This window comes from Balaenoptera physalus, assembly GCF_965194825.1.
Source record: "Balaenoptera physalus genome assembly, chromosome: 3".
Taxonomy (NCBI): domain Eukaryota; kingdom Metazoa; phylum Chordata; class Mammalia; order Artiodactyla; family Balaenopteridae; genus Balaenoptera; species Balaenoptera physalus.
The window spans coordinates 113,270,529-113,297,213 of NC_138890.1; the positions used below are offsets into that span (position 1 = coordinate 113,270,529).

Consider the following 26,685-nt stretch of genomic DNA (forward strand, 5'->3'; position numbering starts at 1 on the left):
CCAATCCCGTCTGAGGCCTCGGGACGCACTTGGTCCCCGAGCCTTGCCCTTGAAGGCAGGACCTCGACTCTTCCGCCGTTTTCTAACACCTGCCCTTTCTCTGAAACGTTTCCCTCCCCTAAATCCGGTCCTGGAGGCTGCCTCTCCCAGAACTCTGCGAGGGGTTCCTGGGCCCGCAGCCCGGCTGACTGGCTGCCCAGGCCTGCCGGCCTCGGCCTCGGAGTGGAAGGACCGTCGGGAAACTGCTGCACCTGTTAGGGAATTTGTTCCTATCTTCCTTCAAGAGCCCATCCCTGGGGCCCCGGTTAGCTGTGGAGGATGGTCCCTTCTTCCCGGGGCCCTCCCCTTTTCCCTCTCCCCTCTCCCCTCCAAGCTAAGGAAGACGTCTAAAGCTCCCTCTCTCCAGTTTTTAATCATGCTCTGAACCAGGGACCAGGACATCTCCTTCCAGCTCGTTGTCTGGGGCCTGGATTCAGGGACAATCACCTTTCTCTTCTAGATCAGGCCATCTGAAGTAGATTGCTAGACAATCTCACTTTATATCCGCACCAGCTTAATTTACTACCCAGAAGGTCCTGCAGGCCATCGCCCTGCTTAAAAATAGCCCTCCTTGCAACATACACCACAAACCAGAAAGGTTGACTGTAAATAGCAATGACCCCCCAGGACTTTGGACTGCAGCCCTGTATTTCAGAGGGAGCTGCCCAGGCCTCTGGTGATGGTCACGTACCCAGCTTCTATGGCCACGTGCACATCACCAGCTGATTCCTTTCCCTTCCTTCTCAGGACCCAATCCATGTACAGAGGGGATGATGGAGCAGAGCGTGGAGCCCAGGAATAACCTCCCACCTAGAGAGGTTCTCTTTCAGAGTCTCCACCTCTTTTAAATATGAACCAAAGCAAAAAACAAATATTTTACCTTTGCATGGGGGTACTGAGTGGGAGAGTGCATGAGAGGGCCTTCTGGGGTTGGAAAGTTTCCTGATTTGGGGGTGGTTGTATGGGGGTACACACATGTAAAAATTCCTCAAGCTGTACACTTAAGATTCTAGCACTTTACTGTGTATTGGTCTTACCTCAGTTAATATATATGCTATCATCATAACCTAGCTTACAATGAATTGAAATTTTTACAAAGTGATACTTACCCTTTCTGCATATGATATACTCAGATATTTTCTAGGCTCTCCTATGTTCTTTCATTAAACAGTTGCAGATTGGGACCAACCAAACTGTTCCTCTAAAGAGCTGAGTTCCCAGTGTGCACATGATTCTCTAAAGAGTTGAGTTCCCAGTGCGCACATTCTGTCCTAACGGACCGTGGTCCCTCCGGCTCCCCTGGCAGAACAGGCAGCAAGCTAGAGGTCTGTGGGGCTCACCAGCTGCTGTGTCGCTCTTTCGCTGTTTCATGGCAGTTCAGGCATCAGGTGAAATAAATCCAGTGAGCCTGAAATAGCCCAGATCCCAGATCCAGAGAACGGTGAGGCTTTTGAAGAGCATGGAGATGTAGAATTTAAAGGATGGCAGTTACAGTGAGAAACCACTCTTTCTTTTTCCCCAATTCCTTACTAATGGACATTTGGCCTCCCTCCACCTCCCACACCTTACCTCAACCCCTCATCTTTTACAGTGTAATTTTACGTAAGTTAGTAAGTAAGGTCAGAAGAGAAGTTGGGATCTTATTGAGAAAAGGGGTGTGGTATCTTCTTTTGGGGGCCTAGTCATCCTCACACTTACGATAAATGTGGTGTGATGGGATGGCAGCCTCCACAGGTGACTCAATAGAAATTCCAGATTTCTGAAAACCCTTCAGATGTGATCTCTGTCATATGACATGTACTCCTTTCTTATCATTGCCAACTCCCTTCAAAGGGTGGAGGCTCTTTCCACACCTAGTGGCCAGGGTGGCCATGTGGCTGGCTCTTGCCATAGGGACAGGAACAGAAGTGAAGTGTGTAACTGCCCTTTCACTTGCTCTAAAGGAGATCTCCTGTCGTGGGCTTTATTCTCTTTTCTGTTCCTGAATCCAGCTGGAGCCTGGATTTAGCAGGACCCAGATTTGACCAGTAGGCAAGGGCGATGCCATAAGGAATGACCAAGTAACAAGAGGAAAGGAACCTGGGTTCCTGAATCCCCACCAGGCTGATTGCTCATTTCAGAAAGGGAAAAGGAAACCAATGGGACAGGAGAGACCTACATTCTTCCTTTCCTCAGTTCTCTCGTGCTCAACAGCTGTGTCATGTTTCCTTCAGCTCTAAATGTTAGGACAACTTCATCTACTTGACAAAAGTTTAAGTATTTTCATATGTATTATTCCACGTAACTATTGCAGTAATTCTAGATGGCTCGGGGGCTCATCCAGGGTTGGAGCCAGTGACAGCTGGGCTAGGCCTCCACCTCAGCACTTTTTCTCTCCACAGCCTGTTTGTGAGCTGCCATTAGGTGAACAGAGCTGTTTGGACAGTAATGAGTTCTGTGCCTGGAGGTGGTCAAACCTGGGCTGATGATGGCACAGGAAAGACGTAAGCCCTGGAGAGACAGTGGAACTAGATGACCCTTAATATTTTTTTGAGGTCCTCCAAATTCTCTAATATTGTAGTACCTGCAGCATGGCTTCCTCTAAACCTTTTCCCCCACCGAACTTCAGAAGTATAACAAAAGTATATCTGAAGGAGCCCATTGTGATGAAAGAGACAAGATAGAAAAATGCTAAAAGAATCAAATGAAGAGACTAAGGAGATTTTGGAGAATTCGAGAAAGGCAAAGTTTAATTTGCATACAGGCATAACCCACACCTCACCCGGCAAGTGTTAGGCCACAGCACAAACCCCTCTGGCGGAGTCACAAATGTCCGTAGATTTGCAAAGCAACTGGACACAAACGATATACTTCTCAAAGTAACACGTGGGTTTGTCCATCACACACACATACAAATCACAAAGAAATACACTTAAATCCTCTGCAAAAGAGAGATGAGGATGGTAATCAAGTTACCTCACATTTGGACAGCGCTTTACAGTTTACAGTCTAATCCATTTTGTCCTCATGACAGCCCTGTGAGGTAGGCAGCACAGGAATCACTATTAACTCCATTTCACAGATGAAGAAACTGAGGATCCGAGAGGTTTCAGCACTGGCCTAAGGCTTTAGATGTAGATCTGAGCCTAGGACTCAGGGCTAGGATGCCCAGTCCAGTGCTCTTTCACAACTGCCTTTCCATGGAAAAATCAACGGTGGTGTCAAAGACAGTGGTTCAACATCATTTATTGATGAACTCTTATTTTTCTTGAGCAAGTGAGATCAAGTACAATCAAATCAACCCTAATATTAACGTCATGTGGTGTGGTAGCCAAGATGAATAATTTTCTGAATCATTCATGTGTTTATACCTACAACAAAATGGTTGTTTTCTACTTTAGCTCTGCCCTGCCTTAATTTTAAATCACTGACAGACATGGAGAAATGACACTCTGATTAGATTTCATTGACTCAAGTCTTATTACCAGGATTCACACAGTGGTGTCTGTAATCAAGTCATTATTTAAAGCTACAATCTGTTGTCTTTCTGAAATGAAAATGAAACCTATTCACTTACTCCTTCTGGCTGTGGACATTAGCCTAGCTCTATCCTTTAGCCATAAATAATATGTTATCTTTTATACCATTTCAACAGCAGTAAAAATGATAAACTTCACAGGCTGGTTTTTTAAAAATCTTATAAAGTGAAGGGAAAGGTTTTTTTTTTTCTTTTTTTCCCATCCAGGGGGAATAAAATAAAACTTTGAAAAGAAAAGCTAAATAAAATCCTTTATTTTAAAATAAAAGTTAATTTTATTAGGAACAACCCCTCTATTGCATTACTCTTTTTAGTTAAGAATTTAAAAGTGGCCCAATCATCGCTGACCCACGGTCTTGTCTGTTATAGCACTGTGAGAAAAAAAAAAAGAGGGGCGGGTCCATCATCACCCACACTCCAATTGGAACATAACGGAGTTTTCTCTGCAAAGGTATTCAGTATCTGTACTGAAATTTAGCAAACAGTAATGGGGACTTGGTGTGAAAGCCAGTTGAAAATATTGCAACAGTTGTCTAAAATTCCCTCCTTAAATTCCTTCAGAGAAACACTAAGGAAAAGTGGCAACATCCTACTTCATGCCTGAATCTGTATAATATATTGGCTTATGTAAGAGATTTGTCCCTGTAGCAAAACTGGATGTCTTAGTTAATAACCAAAGGCATCCCCTAAAATCCCCAAGATAATTTCATTGACAGTACAAAATGTGGGTATTCATCTGAAAGCAAGAAACTGGATTTTACTTATGATTTTCTGGGTTCATTTTGCAAGAATATAAGTGTTCCCTACTTGGCTGTTAGGGCCTGACCTCCCATCTACTCACAGAAATGGGTCTCATATAATAGAATATAAGCAGACACAGCCAGGGGTGCACGCTCCAACAGTCACACAAAGCTTGCAAGGCAGAAGAGGATGGGTGCTTTAAACAATCAAAAAGAAACCACAAATTGCTCTTGGGGATTTTAAATGTGACCAAATTGAAAAATGCACTTTCCTCTCCCAGCTGGCCCCAAAATAGTGCAGGTCATCAAAAGCAACTCCCTTGGAGGTGGAGTTCTCTCTCTTGCAGCTCCAGCAAGGCTTCAGACTCTACGAAGCAGAAGGAGGGCTGTGTGACTCTCAATAGAATGCAAAGGTCAGCATAGACTACTGAAAGTGCCCAAAGTTGACCACTGGGGGGCGCTTCCAACATCCTGCAGGAAATAGGCCTGAAAGCTTTGTCACTAGTTGAGGAAAACCTGTATGCCAAAAGGGGAGACGTATTTGGAAATTCCTCTAGTTCCTATTTTTCTCTAATAAGAATGGCTGCATTGCCTCTGGAACATTTGGGTCAGAGAATTAAGGGTCCAAACTTCCAGGGACAGTGCCCACAGAACCACACCCTCCCTTCTGGAAGACTCTGGGGACTCTAAGGGCAGAGTCCGATGCATCAACCTTTCTGCGTGTTGCTCTGCCTGAGACTACTATGTGTGTGGTCCTTTCACTGATTTGTCCTGGTTTTAGTTCACCTTCAAAACTATGTTTTTGCACCAAGAAAGTTAACCTTTACTTTCTTATTCTTTTGCAAGACTTTGAGGTGCTTGGTGCAACTGACATATATTAGTTCAAACTCTGTTTCTGAACATTGAGAAACAAATTGTAAGTTATGCATCGTTAGGATCCAAACAACCCATGCTTCTTATCATGCATCCAGATGCATCAGCCTCTTATTTGAAATTAAAGAGAAAAAACGAGCAACTTTTTTTAAAAAAATAAAAATAAAGCATCCATAAGTCACCCTCCTTGGGTTTAGTGCTATCCTGTTGGCTAATATGAGCTATTGAAAATATTTTTGGAATGGTCTTCAAACATTATAAGTATTTTCTTTTACTGACTTGATATTTCACTACATAGTTATGTACAGACATGGCCCTTACCATGCAGGAAAAATGTACATTCTCCACCTCTGTGGGACATTATCAGTTCCCTGGGTCTTATGAGCCAGCAAGTTGAATTTATTAGTCAGCTGTCAGCTCTAACAACATAATTAAAGTGCAAAGAAAGAGAGAAAGCAGCCAGGTCAATTTTTTTTCATTGTCTGCATCAATATGCTTCATGCCTGCCAGATGCAATAGGCTCAGGTAACAATAACTCTATATCTTTTCTCTTCTTTGAAAGCAGAGGTCTCCCTGAGAAGAGAAGAGGGAGGTAAACATGAGATAGCCCTATTTCTTCAAAACCAACAATCCTGGGAGAAGCAAGGTTGCTTTCCCAGCCTAGGGTAGGAGGACTAACCCCTGCATTTGGTTTTCTGACACAAGAGCTGTTGAGTGGTTGGGTCCATTTCCCATATACTTAACAATATTTTCACTCAGAAATGTCTCAAAATTTAAAGACTGGGGAAGAACCGTCTACCAACAGCACACGGAAAGGTGGGTTTTAAAAAGAAAATCCCACTAAACAGCTTTAAAAAAAAAAACACAATCAACGTTCATAGTGAGGCTAAAAATGGTTTGTGTAAATCAGAATAGATTCCCACATTACCAATGGTTGGGGGCGGCGGGGGGGGGGAAGAAAACAAGCACAGCAAGGTGCAGAGATGATTTGTAAGTGTATCTTTTCACTTAGCATTGAAACCCACTCTTCCCCGTAGCACTTTGTGGTCTTTTGTCGTATTCCACAGTTTTGTCGGTGAGGTGCGTGGGCATCGTTTTGCAAAGCCTGCACCTGTCTCTCCAAGGGCATTGACTTCCCGGTCTCCACAGCCTCAGGAAGAAGCCCCCCAGTCCCCCACCTCGAGAGAGCCACTGGCTGGGCTCCTCAGGGGCACAGCTACTGAGTTTTTAATTATGGAAATGTTACGTACAAATCCACCTGACTTTCAACCTGTCTTTCCTGTCCTGTTGCCTAAAGACTGAAAGAGCAGTTTCAGAACATGCCATTCCTCCAATATAAATATTTATGATGCACTGAGAACCATGCACATGCTGAGGACTGAAATTGCTTATGTGTCGGCCCATCCCTACACAGGCAGCCTCGGCTCTTCTGGAAGCCTGTAACAAAGGAAATGTAACAGAAGCAGTTAAACCCTAGGAGAAGACTGGGAGGTGCACCGGCCCAGTAAAGTACCAGCGAAAGAAACATCACAAGTCTTTTCCATGGACCCTCGTCCCCGAGTTCTAAGAGAACATGCAGCAGAGTTTCAAATTCCCCTTCTTAACCTGCTTCATTAAAATGGCTACCAGCACCTCCCATCTTATATTCCCTCATGCAAATGTGCCCTCAGCTTTACCAAATATCAATCTCTTCACCTTCCCACCCAAGTCTGAAGCATCTGTCTTCGACTCCAACCAACTGGGCTTCCCTGGCTGGAGACAGAATCCCTGTTTGGTTCCATCATCTTCGGGGGACAAAGGAGACTGGCTTCGTCGTCTCCATCACCCCCGTCCTCCCTGCACTGTGGGAGGCGTGGCATGCACAGTTCTGTCCCTTCTGCTTTCCACGAAAATTCCACGGACTCGGGGCAAGGCTGGATCGTCAAGCAGGGAGCCGAGGTTCAATTTTTAGAGACAGCTCATACAGTGTATCTTCATCTATGATGAGGGCTTTGTCAAGCAAGTACTGAGTGACCTGGAGAAAAAAGGGGAATCCCCACTTTGAGTTTTTTCACAACACCAGTACGTACATTTTCTGGATGGAACCCGACACAATTCAACGTTTTCTCCTAAGCATTGAAATACTTTAGGTAACTAAAAAAATTATGAATATATTCTTACTGTAAAAAAGAAAAAAATCACACATCTCTAGTCCTCTGTCAGCTCCCACCCCCAGGCACTGCCCTCAAGAATTGCCACTGTTATCAGTTGACTTGTATTCTCCCAGACGTCTTTCTGTGTCTTTCTAGACATTACCATGCACTTACAGAAATCATTTTTTCCCCTTATAAATGGTATCAAAATGATACATTTTATTCTGCTTTTGTCAAACTAGAAGTCGTGGAGAGCTCCCCATGTCAGTACAAAGAGCTCTAACTGCTGTGCAGCATTAACAGTGTGACATATCAGAGTTTATTTAATGATCTCATATCGATGGGTGTTTGGTTGCTGTCAATGTTTCACTATGACACAAAGTTACAGTAAAGTCCTTGTTAGCATGTTTCCTAGTGCTCACATGTGAATGGTCCTCTAGACACTGGAAATGAAATGAAAGGAAAGGATATGAAAATGAACATGTTGGAACATGGGGTAGCTCCATGAAAATATTTCTTTATTTTTACTGAGATATAACAGACATAAGTAAAATTAATAGCTTGATTAGTTTTGACAAATGTAAACACCCATGTAACTTACATATATAGCATGCTAGAGAATAACTCCATCACCCCAGAAAGTTCCCTCATGCAGCTTCCCAATTAACCTGCTGCCAGAAGCAATCGCTGCTCAGATTTCTATCACCACATGTTCTGTCTGCATTAGAACTTCACGTAAATGGAATCACACAGTATGCACTCTTTTGTGTCTGGCTTCTTTCACTCAGCATAATGTTTTGAGATTCATCTATATTGTGGTGTGTTTCAGTGGTTTGTCCTCTTCCACTGCTGAGTAGTGGGTCCATTGTATAGATGTACCACAATTTTTTTATCCATTCGTCTATTTATGGACACCTGGGCTGTTTCCAATTTTTGGCTATTATTAAGAAATGCTATAAACATTTTATACAAGACTTTTAATGGGCATGTTTTCACTTCCCTCTTGGATAAATACCTGGGTCATAAGGTAGATGCATATTTAACATTTCAAGAAACCTCCAAATGACACAGTTTTCCAAAGAGGTTGTACCGTGTTACTCTCACCAGCAGTGTATAAGAATTCCGGTTACTTGGTATATCAATTTTTAATTTTAAAAGATAACATAAAATGACCTCCAAAATTGTTGTACCTATAGTACATAAAAGCACCTGTTATCCCATACCCTAACTAATATTTGCTGTTATCAATATTTTAAAAATTTGTCTTTCTGATAGCTGATAATGATGCTTCATAATTTGCATTTTTTCTTATTAATGAAGTTGAACATTTTCCAAATATTTATTTGTTTCTTCTTCTGTGAGTTACCTGCTTATAGCTTTGTCAATTTTCCTATTGAGCTATTTATGCTTTTCTTATAGATTTATAGGAACACTTTTACTCTGTCTCTTTGTTTTACATGTTACAAATATTGTCTCCTAGTCTACTGCTTGTATTTTGACTTTTTAAACAATTGCCCTTTGTCATATAGAAGTTTTAGATTTTGATTCAGCAAACTTTATCAAGCTTGTCTTTTACAGATTTTGCATTCTGTGTTTAGGGTCTTTCAAACCCAAAGGTCATGAAATTTTATCCTATATTTTATTTAAATAATTTAATATTTCTTTTTATATTTAAGTAGTGAATTCATCTGGAATTTATTTTTGTGAATGGTATAAGATAGCCAAAATTCCTATTCCATTTACACAATGGTCAGTTTCTTTCTGGTGCTTTCTTTAAACGTCTCTTTTATCCCATATTAGATTTTCATATAGACAAAATCTGCATCTGGACTTTATCCTGCTCCATTGAGTTTGTATTCCTGTGCCAATATAGTCCTGTTTTATTCACTACAGTTTCAGTGTCTGTATCTGGTAGGGAAAGCTCTCCCTTACTCTTCTTATTTTTCAAAAAGTCCTTATTTTTTTTTGGCCTATTAAAGCTTCCTTATGAGTTTCATAATAAGTATGTCAGGTTCCATGAACTAATAGGGATAATTGGCTGTGAGTTATATGTGAATCTTCTGTCTTACCTTCTCAATTTTTCTGTAAAGCTAAAATGATTCTAAAAAATAACGTCTATTAAAAAATGAAAAGAAAAGAAGGAAGGAAGGGAGGGAGGGATGGAGGGAGGGAGGAAGGAAGGAACAAAAGTAAAGAAAGAAGAAAGAAAGAGGTAATAAAGACCAGTTGTGTTTGGGATGGAGAAAGGAAGGGGGTATAAGACGTGAGATGAATCTTGAAAGATGAGTAGGGACCACACAATGCAAGACTTTTTGGACATATCAAGATTTTTTTCTTTCCTTATCCTAAGAGCAAAGGGAAGCCAATAAAGCAAACAACTTCCACTGTGTGTTTCAGAGAGTTCTATCTGGCTGTAAATTTGTAGAATGGATTTGCATTCTGTAGACCAGGTAACAGATATTGGTAGTTTGGACCAGGGGTGGTGGTGGTGGGGGTGGTTCCAGCTTCACAAGAAATACAGGATGTAAAATAGATAGAATTTGATGATGAATTGATACTCTTTTTGCTTTTTTTCTTGTTTTGCTTACTCAGAGTTACCAAAGGTTTGTCTGTTTTATTGGTCTTTTCTTTGAGTCAGCTTTTGGTATTATTGATTACTCTACTGCTGTTTCCAATTAATTAATTTCCACTTTTTTCTTCATTAAATTCTCTTACAACCACACAATATTACCTTTGGCTGATGGTCTATTCGATAGGAAGTCTGCTGGAACTGGCGTATCTCTCTGATGATGTGTGATATCTGACAGAGAAACAACAAAAGCAAAGCCTAAGTACTGCCCTGTGCTGCAGCACATTCTTCTGGGAGCCCATCCCAGAGTAGTCAGTCCCTTCCTCCAGTGAGGTATCTGGAGCCCTGTCCTATCATGCTCCAGGCCCCAGGGCTTTCTTGCCCTTTAATGAGCCACACAAAATGTTAACAGCAAGGAAATACTGAATTCACCATCAGGGAAACAGCTGTCACGGGGTGGCCTCAGGTTCAGGAGTGGCAAGACCTGGGTGCTAGTGTCCATGGGCTCCTTGCTTCTAACTTGGTGCTTAGAACCCAGCTGTCCAGCAAGAAGCCTCAGCATCTATCACTGGTCAGTCCTAGAAAGTCATCCCTGGAGCTTTATTCCCTACCCTCTTTGTCCAGACTGCAAGCTGAAATGGGCCTGCAAAAATCTCCTGAATCAGCCAACATCAGGTGTCCACCACCAGTGTCCACCACCTCTTCCACCTCGAGCGTAAAAAGCAGTGAACTTCCATGACGTCGCCTCTTCTCTATAAGCCACTGATGTCACTGAGACAGCCTGATTGTATGAAAGTCTCACCTACCATTCTCATCTTGGAGAAATTGACGAGGCCTTCCTCAGTAAAGTTTGGTGTTCCTTCTTCAATAAATGCCAGGTCTGTCAGGTACATCCCCAGATAAGGAACAGCAGGGGGGTTACAACTGCAAGACCAAGAGGTACTCTTGTCATGCTCATTCCCACCAGTGTCCACTTACCTCCCCGTTTAAAATAAATAGGAAGCAAATGTGCTGCTCCCACCCTGAAGAATAAAGTCTTTTAATTCCATTTTCAGAAGCACACTTACGATATGCAGAGTTTTAAATATGCCTCACAATAGAATATGATACAAAATTACCGCCCATGCTTTACTATGTGTTTGAGACAATGGTATTTCAAACAACAGGATGTCTTACAGACAAATACAAACGTTTGCTAGCGAGACTTGCTTGCAGTATTTATCTGCATTGGCCACACTTCTCTGAGGGGTAAAAGCATGTAGGAAAACCCCATGCCCTCACCTCATTAAAGCGCAAACATTCAACCTTAAAGAAGTGGGTGGAAAAAAAAATCAATGTAATTAGAGCTTGTAAAACTTGTTTTCTGTTTTAGTTAGTATTTAAATGTTTTAGAAGGTATAGACTTAATTAATATCACAACTACATGCTAAAGTGAGACCTTTGCTGTTTGGAAGGGGGATGAACTTGTTTTTCTCAAGGAGTCTAGAGGCTGAGAATATGGCCTTTTGATCCAGAGTGAACTGGGTTTGAGTTCCTGCTTGACCACTTACTAAGTGATGCAGGGCAAACTCTCTGAACCGCAGTTTCCTGTCTGTAAAATGGAGACAATAAAACTTATCTCTTTAGTTTGCTGTGAGGCTTAAATTAGACACATCAAGCACTTCACATAGAGTCTGTCATTTAGCAAGTATTCAGTGAATAGTTCTTGTACTATTGTTGTCATTGTTGTTACTATGAGTCTTTCTTTCTCTCATGGCATCACAGGACAATATTTTCCAGAGTAAGGCAAGTATGTGCAGTAGATGATAAGAAAACAAGTTGCAGGAGAATACATTTTATTCTCTCTCTCTCTCTCTCTCTCTCTCTCTCTCTATCTCTGTGCGCGCGTGCGTGTGTGTGTGTGTGTGTGTGTGTGTGTGTGTGTGTGTGTGTGTGTGCGTGTCTGTAGAAAGAGAGAATGATCCAGCAATAAAAGGTCAAAAATACATAACAATAATCAATAGGTACTGGAATATTTAAATAAAAAAATCACAGGAAATCACTGTGTTTAGATTAAGAAATACCAAGTCAAGAAATTCTTTATAGTAAAAGAGTTTGATTTACTCTTTATGTGGTTTGATTTACTATGGTGATATTTTCTTCTTATTTGGAAAGCTCTACATACCATGAGTATATCTATAAGCTATTTACTTACTGTATCCACAGTATTCCAAATGAAAAGGGAAATCAGAAAAACACCTATATGATGGAAGTTGTTCCCATTTGTTTTTCTTTTCAAACCAAAGTAGGAGGTAAGTGACTATTTGTACACTATAAAAATTATATAAACATAATTAAGATAGACATACTTTTTAAGGGTTTCTCTGAGATTTTTAAATCTTCCTTCAGATGAAATAGTCTTCTGAAGCTTGTCCATTAGAGCTTTTGTCTAGAAAGAAACAAATAACTTAGTACGTCATGAAAATATTCCTATGGTTTGGTAAGGTGGTAAGTTACCAAAAGATGCTCAGTTCTCTTCTACAGTGGCAGTTACTGATACCTTTGCCAGACTACTGTGATGTGATATGACTTTCAAAGTATAGAGGGGGGCATTATATTTAAATTTAATGTTTAAAAGAAGGAGGAAGAACACGTGGAGAAGAAAAGTGACTATACTAATCATTGAGCCAAAAAGAGAGAAAATGTGTAGAAAAGAAAAACTGTAATGCACAAGAAACTTAGGAACTTAAAGAACTGAAAAGCACACGTTGAATAGGGAATCTTAAAGGAGAGGTCTTGTGTCAGGGAGTTTTCATGATGAATCTTTTCGACTGTTAATTTCCAAGTCATCAAAGCACATATTCTGTTGCTTGGCTATGGACTGACCAATACCGACTCTGATGAAATGTGACATGTGTGTGACAGGATAATATGCTCTTTGTATCCAGTGCCTAATGGCTGAGGCCACCACCGCCTTAGAGGGAGGCAAAACCCAGCCATGACCAAGGGGTCGGTGTCCAGCTTTTGGATTCTGATATAGCTGTTTGAAGCCCACTTTAAAAATACTATTCCATAAAGACGCAGACGTAGAGAATGGACTTGAGGACATGGGGAGGGGGAAGGGTAAGCTGGGATGAAGTGAGAGAGTGGCATGGACATATATACACTACCAAATGTAAAACAGATAGCTAGTGGGAAGCAGCCACATAGCACAGGGAGATCAGCTCGGTGCTTTGTGACCACCCAGAGGGTGGGATAGGGAGGGTGGAAAGGAGACTTAGGGGAGAGGAGATATGGGGATATATGTTTATGTATAGCTGATTAACTTTGTTATACAGCAGAAACTAACACAACATGGTAAAGCAATTATACTCCAATAAAGATGTTAAAAAAATTAAAAAATAAAAATAAATAAAATAAAAATACTATTCCAATACCCGTTCATCATAAAATCTCTCAACCATGAAAGAATGCTCAACATCATTAATCATTAGAGAAATGCAAATCAAAACTACAATGAGATATCATCTCACACCAGTCAGAATGGCCATCATCAAAAAATCTAGAAACAATAAATGCTGGAGAGGGTGTGGAGAAAAGGGAACACTCTTGCACTGTTGGTGGGAATGTAAATTGATACAGCCACTATGGAGAACAGTATGGAGGTTCCTTAAAAAACTAAAAATAGAACTACCATACGACCCAGCAATCCCACTACTGGGCATATACCCTGAGAAAACCGTAATTCAAAAAGAGTCATGTACCAAAATGTTCATTGCAGCTCTATTTACAATAGCCAGGACATGGAAGCAACCTAAGTGTCCATCATCGGATGAATGGATAAAGAAGATGTGGCACATATATACAATGGAATATTACTCAGCCATAAAAAGAAACAAAATGGAGGTATTTGTAGTGAGGTGGATGGAATTAGAGTCTGTCATACAGAGTGAAGTAAGTCAGAAAGAGAAAAACAAATACAGTATGCTAACACATATATATGGAATCTAAGGAAAAAAAAAAAAAAAGGTCATGAAGAACCTAGTGGCAAGATGGGAATAAAGACACAGACCTACTAAAGAATGGACTTGAGGATATGGGGAGGGGGAAGGGTAAGATGTGACAGGGTGAGAGAGTGGCATGGACATATATACACTACTAAATGTAAAATAGATAGCTAGTGGGAAGCAGTCACATAGCACAGGGAGATCAGCTCGGTGCTTTGTGACCACCTAGAGGGGTGGGATAGGGAGGGTGGGAGGGAGGGAGACGCAAGAGGGAAGAGATATGGGAACATATGTATATGTATAACTGATTCACTTTGTTATAAAGCAGAAACTAACACACCATTGTAAAGCAATTATACTCCAATAAGGATGTTAAAAAAAAAAAAATCTCTCAAAAACTAGGGAAGAGAAAGTAGCTTCCTCAATTTTAAGAAAAGCATTTACAAAAAGCCTGCAGCTAACACCATCCTTAATGGTGAAAAACTGAAAGCTTTCCCCCCAGGATCAAGAACAAGGTAAGAATGTCCTCTCTTACTATCCTATTCAACATAGCATTGGAAAGTGTAGCCAGAGCAATAAGGCAAGAAAAGGAAATAAAAGGCATATAAATTGGAAAGAAAGAAATAAGATTGTTCCTATTTACAAGTGACATAATTGTCTATGTAGAAAATTCCAAGGAATCTACAAAAAAGCTCCTAGGACTAATAAGTGAGTTCAGCAAGGTTATGGATACAAGACCAACACAAAAAAATCGATTACATTTGTATGTACTAACAATGAATGTGTGGAAATCAAAATTAAAACCACAGGAACATTTAAATATCTCCAAAGAAAACGAAATATTTAGGCATAAATCTAACAAAACATATACGGGACTTGTATGTTGAAGATTTCAAAATGCTGATTTAAGAAATCAAAGAAAACCTAAAGAAATTGTGAGAAATACTGTGTTTATGGACTGGAAGACTCAGTGTAGTAAAGATGTCAATTCTCCCTAAATTGATTGGTTTAATGGAATTCCAATGGAAATCTCAGTAAAGCTTTTAAGACATAGTTTTTATCCGAAAATTTATATGGAAGTCACAGCACCTAAGGTAGCTAAAATAATTTTGAAAGAGAAGAATAAAGTGGAGGAATATAGAAAGAACTCTCAAATCTCAAAGGTAAAAAAACCAAACAATCTAATTAAAAAATGAGCTGAAGACATGAGTAGGCATTTTGCTGAAGAGGATATACAGATGCAAACAAGCACATGAAAAGATGTTTAACATTATTAGCCATTAGCAAGTGCAAATTAAAACAATGGTGAGATTTCAAAATGACTAAAATTAAAAATAGTGATAACACCAAATGCTGACAAGAATGTGGAGAAACTGGTTTACTCATACACTCCTGATAGGAATGTAAAATGGTACAGCTTCTCTAGAAAAGAGTGGCAGTTTCTTATAAAACTAAATACACAATTACCATATGACCCAGCAATCGCACTCTTAGGCATTTATCCCAGAGAAATGAAAACTTATAGTCACATAAAACATATTTGTGAATGTTCATAGCAGCTTTATTTGTAATAGCTGAAACTGAAAACAACCCAGATGTCCTTCAAGGGGTGAATGGTTAAACGAAATGTCATATATCTATACCAGGAGGTACTGTTCAGCAATAAAAAGGAACTAAGAATTGATACATGTAACAACTTTAATGGATTTCAAAGGAATTATTCTGAGTTTAAAAAAAGGCAATCTCAAAATGTCATATACTGCATGATTCCATTTATACAACATTCTTGAAATGACAAAATTACAGAGATGGAAAACAGATCTGTGGTTGCCAGGAGTTAGGGAGGGAGAGGGGGGAAGGTGGCTGGCGCTATAAAAGGGTGGCAGGAGGGATCCTAGTGATAGAACTGTTCTGTATCTTCACTCTGGTGGTGATTACATGCATCTATCCCTGTAATAAAAGCACACTAAACACACACACACACACACACATGTATACACACAAATGAATACATGTAAAAGTAATGAAGTCTGTGTAAGATTGGTGGATGGTACCAATGGTTAATTTTGTGGTTGTGATATTGCCTGTAGTTATGTGAGATGTTACCACTGGGGGACACTGGGTATAGGGTGGAAGGGATTTCTGTTATTTCTTATAATTGCATATGGACCTACAATGATCTCAACATTAAAAGTTTTTTAAAAACAGTTTTTATAAAAGCTGTGGCTTTAATTTGCAAGGTCCAGGCTTTATTCACAGAAGAGTTTGCCAGTTCTAGGGGCCAAACTTGGGATTCTTAGAGCATTCCATTTTTACTAAGGAATGGGGGGAGGGGATAAAAGATATGACTTAGGCTTGGTTTCTTGCTACATAGGGAGGAATTTAAAAGGCTTGGAGAGAGCAAAGAAAATAGAATAGAGTAAGAAGCAATGTCTCTGAGAGGGACTTAAACCCTCAGAAGGGGCAATAGAAACCAGACAGCTTTGAGGAAATGTCAGCAGAATATATGCTATTCTTCCTGCCTGAAACCCTGGAGGTGGGCACCCTGAAGACACCCTTCACCAACTTTGGGTGGTCACAACAAGGCAGGCACAGTGGTCTGTGAAAGAAGGATATGCAGAGAGGGCCTGGCATAAACACTCCTAGCCTCTGGCGCCCATGGGACATGGAGGAGCCTAGAAAATTCCCCCAACACCCTTTGAGAGGGTCAAGTGAGTTATCTAGTAATGAAGAATTAGCCTGCCCACTAGGGATCAGCAAGGGGCACCACAGCCTGTAGTAGAGGTAATACGCACCCCATCTCAGAGAATCAGCGGAGCCAGTGAGAGATGAAGGGGAGGTGAGGTCAGCCAAGGTCCCTGCGTGCAATAACCATGCCATGTTCCTGGCAGGGTAGGATGACCATTTGAACACAAGGCACAGTCAACTCACAGCGGCTTGTACCCAATGACTAAACTGCCAAAGACTACAGCAGGAGGCCAGTGGGTGCACACAGCCTTCCACAAGCCTGGAAAAGCCCTCCCTAACACCCACTGACACTCAGGGGGAAGAACAGGAGGAAGAGCAGGGGGAAAATGGTGATGTCACTTGAATCTTGAAATTATCTGAAGGAAAAAATAAGCGTGAACAAGCTAAGTTCAATTAAAAGAAAATTAAGAAAGTTATATTTCTTCACATTCAAGTCATTATGCCCAAACTTGACTACCTGAATGACAAAGAAGAGGTGAACATGGAGGCCCTCTGTCCCTGGTCTTTGGCCCTAAGGCATTTGTACCTTTACTTTGAGGGAGAAAGAATGGATCCACGGACATCACTGTGCCCACTTGGAATCAATGCGCCCTCCCTAAATAATTCAGGGAACAGCTCCTGACCGTCAACCACATTGTCCGAAGTTGTCCCCAGATATGTTATAATGAATATTTTGGTTTGTATTTTCTTTTCTAAATTAACCATTTAGAAACGTATATGAGCGGAATCAATTAAGTGGTAAGAACATAGTAATTACCCATGTTGGCACCTTTCTTTGGCAACGGAGCTGCTCCTTTCAGCTAATTATTTCCTAATCAGTAATATTTATCTTGGCTCTGATCTCCCAGTGTCGTCTCCTCGCGGCAGCGGGAGGTGTCGCCCGCAGATGCTCACCTGCTTGGACACCTTGGCCCAGGTTTTCTTCAGCCGGTAGATGGCACTTCTGTTTAAGGCTGAGGTGATCTCCAGCACGCCGTTGTAGTTGTGCAGGCACCGGCAGATGTCCGCCACGGCCACCCACTTCTCAATTGCGTTGGCTCGGGAGCTGACATCCGCATAATTCATGATCTGGGAGGCCACCAGGTTACTCATCTGAGACAATGGAAAAGCCAAGAGAGGCCAGCTAAGAGCCAAAGCAATTCATGCAGGCACGATACCTGAATTACCTACAGAAATGTCAGCAAAGCAGGTGTCAAGGGATGCGAGATCAAGGTCCATTTAGATATCAACCTTCTGAAGAAACTAAAGTCTGTAATGATAACAATAACAACACACGAATGAACACCTGCTCATCCTGAGTGAAGAGACGGATTGTTCGGGATCAGCTTGTTGGGGGAAGAGGTGATTTTGCTAATCAGTAATTTTGATGAAGGAGTCATTTCCAGTAATTATTGAGAGAATGGCAGAGAATGAGCTAACCCCTGAGGAATGGCAACCTTTGCAGATCAGGGGTTTCACTTCTTGGGGCCTCTCCCAATGTTCCTTGGGTCCCAACAGTGTGGGGATATTCACTCTAGGAAGCCTCAGTTATCACAAAGAAAACACATTTCCCCCCAATCAAATCAAACTCTAACCTACCAACTCTCAAACCAGAAACCCTTAGGTGCAGAAGAGAGAACATTTTCATCTTCTCATCTTGCTGAATTTTTTTTCCACCAGCAGTTAAAGGGACCTATAGTTTCAAGGCTAAGCAGTGTAATTCTATTAGTTAAAGCCAAGAGAAAAAGAGGCAGCTTAAGAAGCTCAACACTTAGAATATGGAAAGGAAAAGGCTAGAACAGGATTGATTACTAATAAAGGGAATCTAGGGCCCATAATCTTATATCCAAACACTAAATCTGACGAGTACACCAATTCTTTGATAATTCCATAGGTATTTTAAATCTCACAGGGCCTCAGAACTATCATTGTGTATATTTATTAAAGAAATTATTTTGTACTGAGCACCTAGTAAGGACCATTCTTTTAGGTTGTGGGAACAAGAAATATAAATAAATCAGTCTCCCTGACCTTAAGGCGCTGAGCCTGGTTAGGTGGGAAGGTGAGGAGAGGCAGACAGAAACAAGTCAATACCACAAAGCGAAACGCAAAGCTAGGGCTGTGTGGAGGGGGAGCTTGAGAAGTAGAGGCAGCATGGGGCAGGTGGCCTAGTACAGAGGAAAGAGATCGTGCCTGCACTGAACCCTGAAGGGTGAGGAAGAGCTAGCTACTGCTTCCCATCAAAGTAGAAGAGTGTCTGCAAAGGGACAGAGGGGGAAGGCGTGGTGGCATGGAGGATCTGGCAGCTGTCTGAGGAGAACGGGGGTTGGTGAGAGACAAGGATGACAGAAGGCGGGGCTCCTGTAGGCCGGGTTGAGCGGCTGGGGTCGTATTGTGAAGGTGAGAGGAAGCCACTGACAAAATTTCATCAAAGAGATGTAATTAGATGGGCCTCTGAGAGAAGTTATTTCTGTGACACTGTGTGAAGAAAGGGTTAGGTGGCAGTGAGATGGAGGTGGGGGGGTAGTGAGTTAGGAGCTCTTGGAGAAAAGAATGAAAGGCCAAATCAAGATTATGGCAGTGGGAAGGGAGGGGAGAAGAAGAGTCTGAGACGTGTAGATTTAGGGTTCACTAACATGTTGAGGGGTGAGCGAGGTGGGGAAAGGAGAAGGAGTCGAAGATGACCTCTAGATTCCATGCTTGGTTGAGTGAGTGGCTAGTGGGGCCATTACCCAAGACCAAGAACAGAGAATAAGATGAAGAAGCAGGCTTGGTGGGTCTGGGAGGTGATGATGATGAGTTCCATTTGCAACCTGGACACAGTGCAAGTGGCCACCCAAGTAGAGACATGTGGGTATGGAGCCTGGGACTGAACCTCTGATTTGAGTGTCCATTTCATCCCAAGTGTATGTATAGCACAGGCAAAAAAGAAAAAAAAAGGTTTATTGTGCACAGAAGGGGCTCTGCTTCTCAAAGAGTGGCCCAGGCAGGTCATGTGTCCTGTCCTTTAGGAAGCAGTGGCATTTGATGCTTAGTATGTAATAACATCTATTCCACATGTACCCTCAGCAAAGCACTGTCTTGGGAATTTGCACTGTTGTTTTGTATTTTGATTCTGGATGACATTAATTTACCTACAGGTTTCCTGGTAGTCTTTTTTTTTTAAACATTATCATTACTCCTTTTACCGTACTTTAGTAGAATTGAAAAGGGAGCCTTCCCTTTGCTGGGATAGGCCTGAAGACATTCCAACATCTGTGGTTCTTCCACAGGACTAAGACCATTAGAACAGCACCAATAGGGAGTAGGAGGGTATAAAAGCAACTCCATCTTACTGCTGCAGAAGAGCAGAGGGGGAGATGGACCGACAGCTGGTTACCTTTGCACACAGTCTCAGCGTCACTGTAATTATGCTCAAAGAGGTTCCTTCCCACCCTGGAATGTATTGGGACTGAACGTTCAGTAATGACGAGGAGCAGCTGTACCAACCCAGCCTTACCATCACCAGTGCCACCAGGGGCCAGTGACACAGTGCTGTTAGAACTAGTCAATCTACGACCATGCGGTAATGATGATCATGATAAAAATAACAGCAGCTACCTATGCATCATTGAGCACTTACCAGACTTGTGTACCATCAAATGTGAACCTCTTACGTCTGGAAGGTAACTGGAAGTTATCACATCACTATGAACTCTTAGAGGAGATTTAAGCTTATTTTTTTTTTTTAACATTCCATCAGTTTTGTTTAAAAAGTGGGTGGCAGACTTCCTTTCATTTAGAGAAGGCATCTAAAGACCCTGATACTCATCTTCCTATAACACTCCCACACAAGGTTTTATTTTTATGGTTACTCACATCATTGAAGTGTTGGCTGGTTTTCATAATGTAAGGTGTTCTTTCATTTTTATCCAGCTTCATCCACCCCTGCCCAAGAAATTCTCTGAAAATTCAAAACAAAACACAAAATCAATTAAGTTTTTTAAGGGTGCCTATGATCCTGAATAATTATTATGAATATTATGTACATTAAACTTGACATTGCCCAACTCCTGCTGTTCCATCTCAAATGAATTTTAGCTCAATACTACCATTTCACCACTTGATGCCAAAATGAAAAAGATTCTTCAGTTTCAGCTTTCTCTTATAAATGTTTGGAACTGGGTCCCTATTAGGATCATTATAAAGGCTTCTCTGAAATTGGAAAACAATGACAGGAGGAATAAAGAGCTTAAGTGCTAACTCAGAAACCAAGATCATTTTCCCTGGATCAGCTTTAAAAAAATCTTAAGCCTTAGCAGAAGGCTTGAAAAATCCATCACTACCAAAAATGTTAATCAAGAACAGCATGTTTTCCTCCACTTTGCTCTGACAGTCTCCAGGAGAATGTCAATTCCATGGGCAGGGACTTTCCTTTGTTCTCCCCAGAGCCCGGAACAGTACACGTGGTAAGGGCCGAATGAACAAATGCTGGTGTTAGCACTTTGCAGCCCGTTCATGTGATGAAGGCAGTTACGGTGGTGGGAGCTCAGCCTGGAGGAAGGTCTGTCTTCCGAATAACATCCCTGCTCCTTCATTTCACTCGTGAGTGGGTCACCGGATCACAGCAAGCAAGGGACAATCAAGCTGGAGCATACAGGAATTATTTTGTCAAGGCATTACCAAAAATAAAATGAAATTACTCTGACACATTCTTAATCCAGCAATGTTGACTGAGTCCTTTGACGTGGGTGGTACTGTTCCCATCCTGCAAGGCTGTTGGACATAAAGATGTGCTTTTTCCACGGATGAAGATTGGTACATGTTCACAGCGGCACAGAGGAGGAGAGGTGAGAAGGGTCCCGGGAAGAGACCACACCAAGGGCAACCACAAAGATTCAGGCTTTGCCGTTTCTCCTCTTCCATAGCGGTCATGCTCCCCTCCCTCCTGAATCCTCACTGCACTGGAGGATAGTCAGGAGGTGGGGGGAAGAGGCACTGCACTCCTAACTCAAGTCATCATCAAATAGTCAGTGGGTTCATTTGTACGGCCAAGGGGCCACGTTCCTTTTTTCCCCATGTTCATGGATGGGCCTACAATTGCTGAAAGAGGGAAATAAGATAAAATGCATAAAAGAAAGTCTGCAGGAGCATCTTCTGGCCCTGCCCCTTATACTGGAGCTCTGACCAGCAACACGGCTACGCCTGAGCCTCCATCATCCTGGATGTCCTCTTCTCTGCATACGACATGGACCACACTCATACCTCTTAGCCAGCCCCTCCCTGACACTTCATTTAGTTATAATTTCACAGGGGACTTATGCCAACAGTTGTTACTTGTCCAAACAAAGGCCTTGTTTGTGGAGCTGTTGATTAGGACAGCAGGAGGGGGCTTAAAGAGCCTCCCTTACTCTGCACACGAGGCAGTTAAAAGGCAGTAGTGACACAGATGCTCATTACGTGACAGCGTTCACTCGGCAGATACCCACTCCAAGTGTGCTCTGTGCAAAGCACTGTCTTGGGAGTCTACGCTGTTCCGGAGTCTCGATGCTCAGCAATACCTGCTGATTTATGGATGTGGGGGGAAAATTGCAGCAGAATTTACAGAATTTCCCAACATCAGTGTTTCTCAAAGTATAGTCTTAGACCATGCAGAATTATCTGGGATTCTTATTGAAAATGAAGTTTCCTGGGCCTCAAACCTACTGGAATCAGGATCTCTGGCGGGGGGGTGGGCAGGAGGCGGTACCTAGGGATATACATTTTTAACAGGTTTCCCAAATGATTTTAGGCACCATGAAGTTTGAGAACCACTGTTATACTGTATTGAGGTTTCTATAACACAAAGATGTGAGAGGACAGAGAACTTCGCATTCTATGGTAACTGTAGTACATACAGAAACACAAGAGTGACCATCCTGAGAGTTCCCAATATTTCCATATAAATATTTCCAATATAAAGTGGAACCAAAAGACATTCAAGTGGGACCAAACCAACATAAGATTAAGAGCCACAGCTCTGCGCACACACATCTGCTGAGGAGCAATGTCAGCTGTGAGGCAGCCGGCCCTGCCTGCAGGGACCTGCTGCTGTGAGGGCACACTCACTCGTAGGGAATGCTTCTGAAAACGATGTGGTCCAGGAGGGTGATCTGCTCAGCCAGCTCCATGGCCGACAAGGTCTCAAAGCACTCGGCCTTTGGACAGTCCGTCTGCAAGAGATGAGGGCAGGGAATGAAACACACCTGGAAGCAAGGTGCCAGCCAGCTCACTGCAGCTGCTTGGAGTACGAAGTCCACCCTAGATTCCAGCTATGAAGAAAAGGGCAGAAAGCTCAGAAATATCAGCCGGCGTTAACATCATGGACCAACTGCTTAACCCCAAGCCAAATCTGGTTCTTCTCACACAGTTGCAGCGACAGAATATACAGTCCAGTTATGGGCACAGTGCTTGCCTTTGAGAGGTAAGTCTTACATATATTTGTGCAGGATAAGACCACGGCTGAACTTACCAGTTGAATTATATCCTCCAGTTTTAGGTGGATGTCATCTTGATCATCTTGTGAAAGGGCCCTAAAAAAAAGTCAAAATATCCTCCATGAAAAGAAAATAGACATACCAGAAATGAAATGACAAAATGCAGTTCAGTTTTCCCTGGGGGGAAGTCGGAGGGTTCCGGTCTGCGAGGCTGTGGAGACGTGAGTTGAAGACAGAGGGTCAAGGAAACAGGAAAACACACATGTTAAAGGCAGAGGAGGATCATCAAGAGAGCTGACTTATAACAAGGAGCCAACCTGTTACATACAAGTTGTAAATCAAACACCCACTGTGAAAGTGAAGCAGAGGGTAAGCTGGTGCTTTGCGTTACTGAGCGGATCTATGCCACGAATCTGGGTGCCTTGCGTTGCTATCAGTCAGGGTTTCTAACAGGCCCAAGTGTCCCATCCACAATCCTCCAGCCCCTACCCTGGCCCCTCCCTGCTGATGCTGAGGCAGAAGATGCGGGCATAGGTAGACCAGAAGCTCAGGGGAGTTCCTGGGTAGCAAGAGTTCAAACAATACCAGGTAGAAAGCCAGCAGGTGAACTCTTCCCCTTTGCTTCCCAGATGGGCTTTCCTGAGACACATTTGGTACTGTATCCCCACACTTGGTGTTATTCAGCTCTCAATAAATATTTTTTTTGATTAGTGACAAATGAATAAATGAATACATAAGTTAAGGTGGGTGCTGGTTTCAGAGTGACAGTGATACTTTCACGTCCAAGAGAAGTTCAGGGTCCAGGAAAATTAACCTGATTATATAGCTTGCCACCTGGACCAAACACTTTAAGTGTCCTAAAAGGAAGGCACAATCACATATTAAAAGTATTAAAATATTTAAACAGTGCCCAACCATGTAGCCTGTCTGCTGGAGGACGCTAGTTTTAAAAAGCAACAATGATGTGATGTTCTATTGTGTTCTGAGTTGATTAAAAACAAAACTATCACCCTCGAAAATACAAAATCAACTGAGGTGGGTACTTGTATGCTCATTACATGCCAGGCATGTGCTAACCATCTGACACACACTCTCTCCTATATCATAAAAAATCCCTTTAAAGTAAGCATTATTATCTCCATTTTATAGATGAGGAAACAAAAGCTCAAAGTAATGGGACTAACTGGCCCAGGGTTCGGTCCAGTTTGCTTTCCTGTTGCTCTTGCTTGTCATGAGCAGGCTTATGAAAGGCACCACTTCAAAGGTCCAGCATAGAACACACACCAGAAAAGGTCAATTCCCTTTCCTCTATCTTCCTTCTCTCTAACAAAAGTTCTTGGCTGTTTACCCGGGAGCAGAATCCTTCTAGATCACAGGAATGGCAATCTTCCTGTCTGCAATTAGCCGTAGCATTTGTGAGAAGAAAAAGTCATCATATGCTAAAGGGCAGATTAAGGTGAGGAAAAAATGAGTAAACATAACTCCTTCTCCAAAGACTGTTACATCACACTTAAGGGTTAGACACAGGGGAAAAGTGACTCTTTCCCAAAGCGCATGTCATCCTTTCTACGGTAGCCTGTGTTCTTGGAGAGAGATCAGTGGCCTTATAACTATGTGTACCCGTGGAAAAGATCCTTTTTATGAGGCTGGGCAATATTCTTAGCTTGGAAAGAAATGGTCCAGAAGTTATTTCGCTTCTATCAAATGTTCCTCTCCTCAACGATCTTACCCTAATATTCCAGGATACATCTGGCCCCATTCAGTTAACTAACATTTCTCTCTTCAAAAGAGTCTGCCCTATAAATCAAAATAAATGCTATCTCTTTCGAAAGTATCCCCTTAGAACAAAAGTTCTTAACCCTAGAGTATCACTAAATAATCTCTAGAGGTCCACAAACTTTGAAAAATGATATGCAAATGTGTGCATACATTCATATGTTCATTTTTCTGAGAGGAGACTGCTTCCATCATATTCTTTTGGGGAATCCATGACCCCCAACAAGGTTAAAAATAACCATAGAAATGTATACTCTGCCGTAAAACGGCATGTGACATTGCCATTTTACAAAAGATTTTCAGTATTATTATTAAGGAACCAGCTCCAGGATTTGATGCCCACCCATGAATTCATTAGTGATGGCAAGTCGAATTCTTTTTTCTTTTTTTTTTTTTATGCTTATAGTTACAGTTTTATTATAAAGGATATAACTCAGCAACAGCCAAGTAAAAGGAAGAGATGCATAGGGCAAGTCAAATTCTTAAGGTAGATGTGACTCGAGGAAATAGCTCAGAAAAATATAGAGATGTGTTTAATAAATGAGGATGGGGCTTCCCTGGTGGCGCAGTGGTTGAGAATCTGCCTGCCAATGCAGGGGACACGGGTTCGAGCCCTGGTCTGGGAAGATCCCACATGCCGCGGAGCAACTGGGCCCGTGAGGCACAACTACTGAGCCTGAGCATCTGGAGCCTGTGCTTTGCAACAAGAGAGGCCGCGATAGTGAGAGGCCCACGCACCGCGATGAAGAGTGGCCCCCGCTCGCCGCAACTAGAGAAAGCCCTCACACAGAAACGAAGACCCAACACAGCTAAAAATAAATAAATAAATAAATTTATAAAAAAAAAAAATGAGGATGATCCAGCTGTCAAAAAATACTTTACGCTTTGTGACCACCTAGAGGGGTGGGATGGGGAGAGTGGGAGGGAGGGAGATGCAAGAGGGAAGAGATATGGGAACACATGTATATGTATAACTGATTCACTTTGTTATAAAGCAGAAACTAACACACCATTGTAAAGCAATTATACTCCAATAAAGATGTTAAAAAAAAAATACTTTGCACCAAAATTAAAAGTGATTAGAAAGTAAAAAACTGAATTATGACTAATTATCTTTGAAGACATTTTCAAGCCAGGAGGTGAACAAAATCCACCTAGTAAGAGAGGTAGCCCCTGACTACAAATAAGAGTAGGAGCAAGAGGTCATTTTGGTGTAAAAGTTCTAATGGGTCTGAACAAAATAAATGCTATGCCTAAACACCGACATGTCAAATATTCTTGACCTGTAACATGTAAACATCCACAGTGAGTACCTTAGTTTGATGCAAAAGTTTCACAGAAACACAATCACCTGGATTTCCTTTGATTCTGGTAAACTGATTCAATTAAACCAAGCAAAACATTTATCCTGGCCTGTTCATTTGAATACCTGGTTTATTGTATGAAGCAATTTGAAGAAAGTAGTTTTTCTTCTACAAAAAAAAGGAGTCTAATGCTGCTTGGGGCTGTGTGAGGTTTGTGGGTCCCCTTTTCATGACTGAACCCATTCCAGTTGACCATCCAAGAAGTCAATCATTGTTTCTTTTCATTCTATGGCATGTTAGTTGTCTACAAAAAAAACCTATACTGCATAGATTCAAAAGCCAGCTGGTCAGACAACGTTGGAGGGTCGTGGTATTTTAGGAATACAAAAGTCTTGAGCAGAGGTTTTTATTCACAAACAGGGCCACAAAATACCTATGCTAATTAAACTTCTTCAGCATAAAGTAACCCCTGTGACACTGTGTAAGGAGGGGATGATTCATCATAGAAAGCTTTCACTTTACTGCATTAATGTATGATGTGTTTAAACACATGTGTCATGTTTATAT

At 41.8% G+C, this 26,685-nt stretch overlaps 1 protein-coding gene across 5 annotated transcripts in view; it reads right to left on the reverse strand.

Annotated features, from left to right (window-relative positions):
* Nucleotides 1-2,740: 2,740 nt before the first annotated feature.
* Nucleotides 2,741-26,685, reverse strand: part of RASGRF2 (Ras protein specific guanine nucleotide releasing factor 2) — a gene marked incomplete at its 5' end in the record, with an annotated part of 237,048 nt that continues 213,103 nt past the window's right edge. For all 5 annotated transcript variants that reach the window (XM_082458029.1, XM_082458028.1, XM_082458030.1 and 2 more), the window contains 8 exons: nucleotides 2,741-7,183; nucleotides 10,033-10,101; nucleotides 10,677-10,794; nucleotides 12,219-12,298; nucleotides 17,499-17,696; nucleotides 20,442-20,526; nucleotides 22,671-22,774; nucleotides 23,074-23,134. In XM_082458029.1, the coding sequence (XP_082314155.1) occupies nucleotides 7,091-7,183; nucleotides 10,033-10,101; nucleotides 10,677-10,794; nucleotides 12,219-12,298; nucleotides 17,499-17,696; nucleotides 20,442-20,526; nucleotides 22,671-22,774; nucleotides 23,074-23,134 (808 nt within the window). In that variant the 3' untranslated portion in view covers nucleotides 2,741-7,090. The remainder of the gene's footprint in view (nucleotides 7,184-10,032; nucleotides 10,102-10,676; nucleotides 10,795-12,218; nucleotides 12,299-17,498; nucleotides 17,697-20,441; nucleotides 20,527-22,670; nucleotides 22,775-23,073; nucleotides 23,135-26,685) is intronic.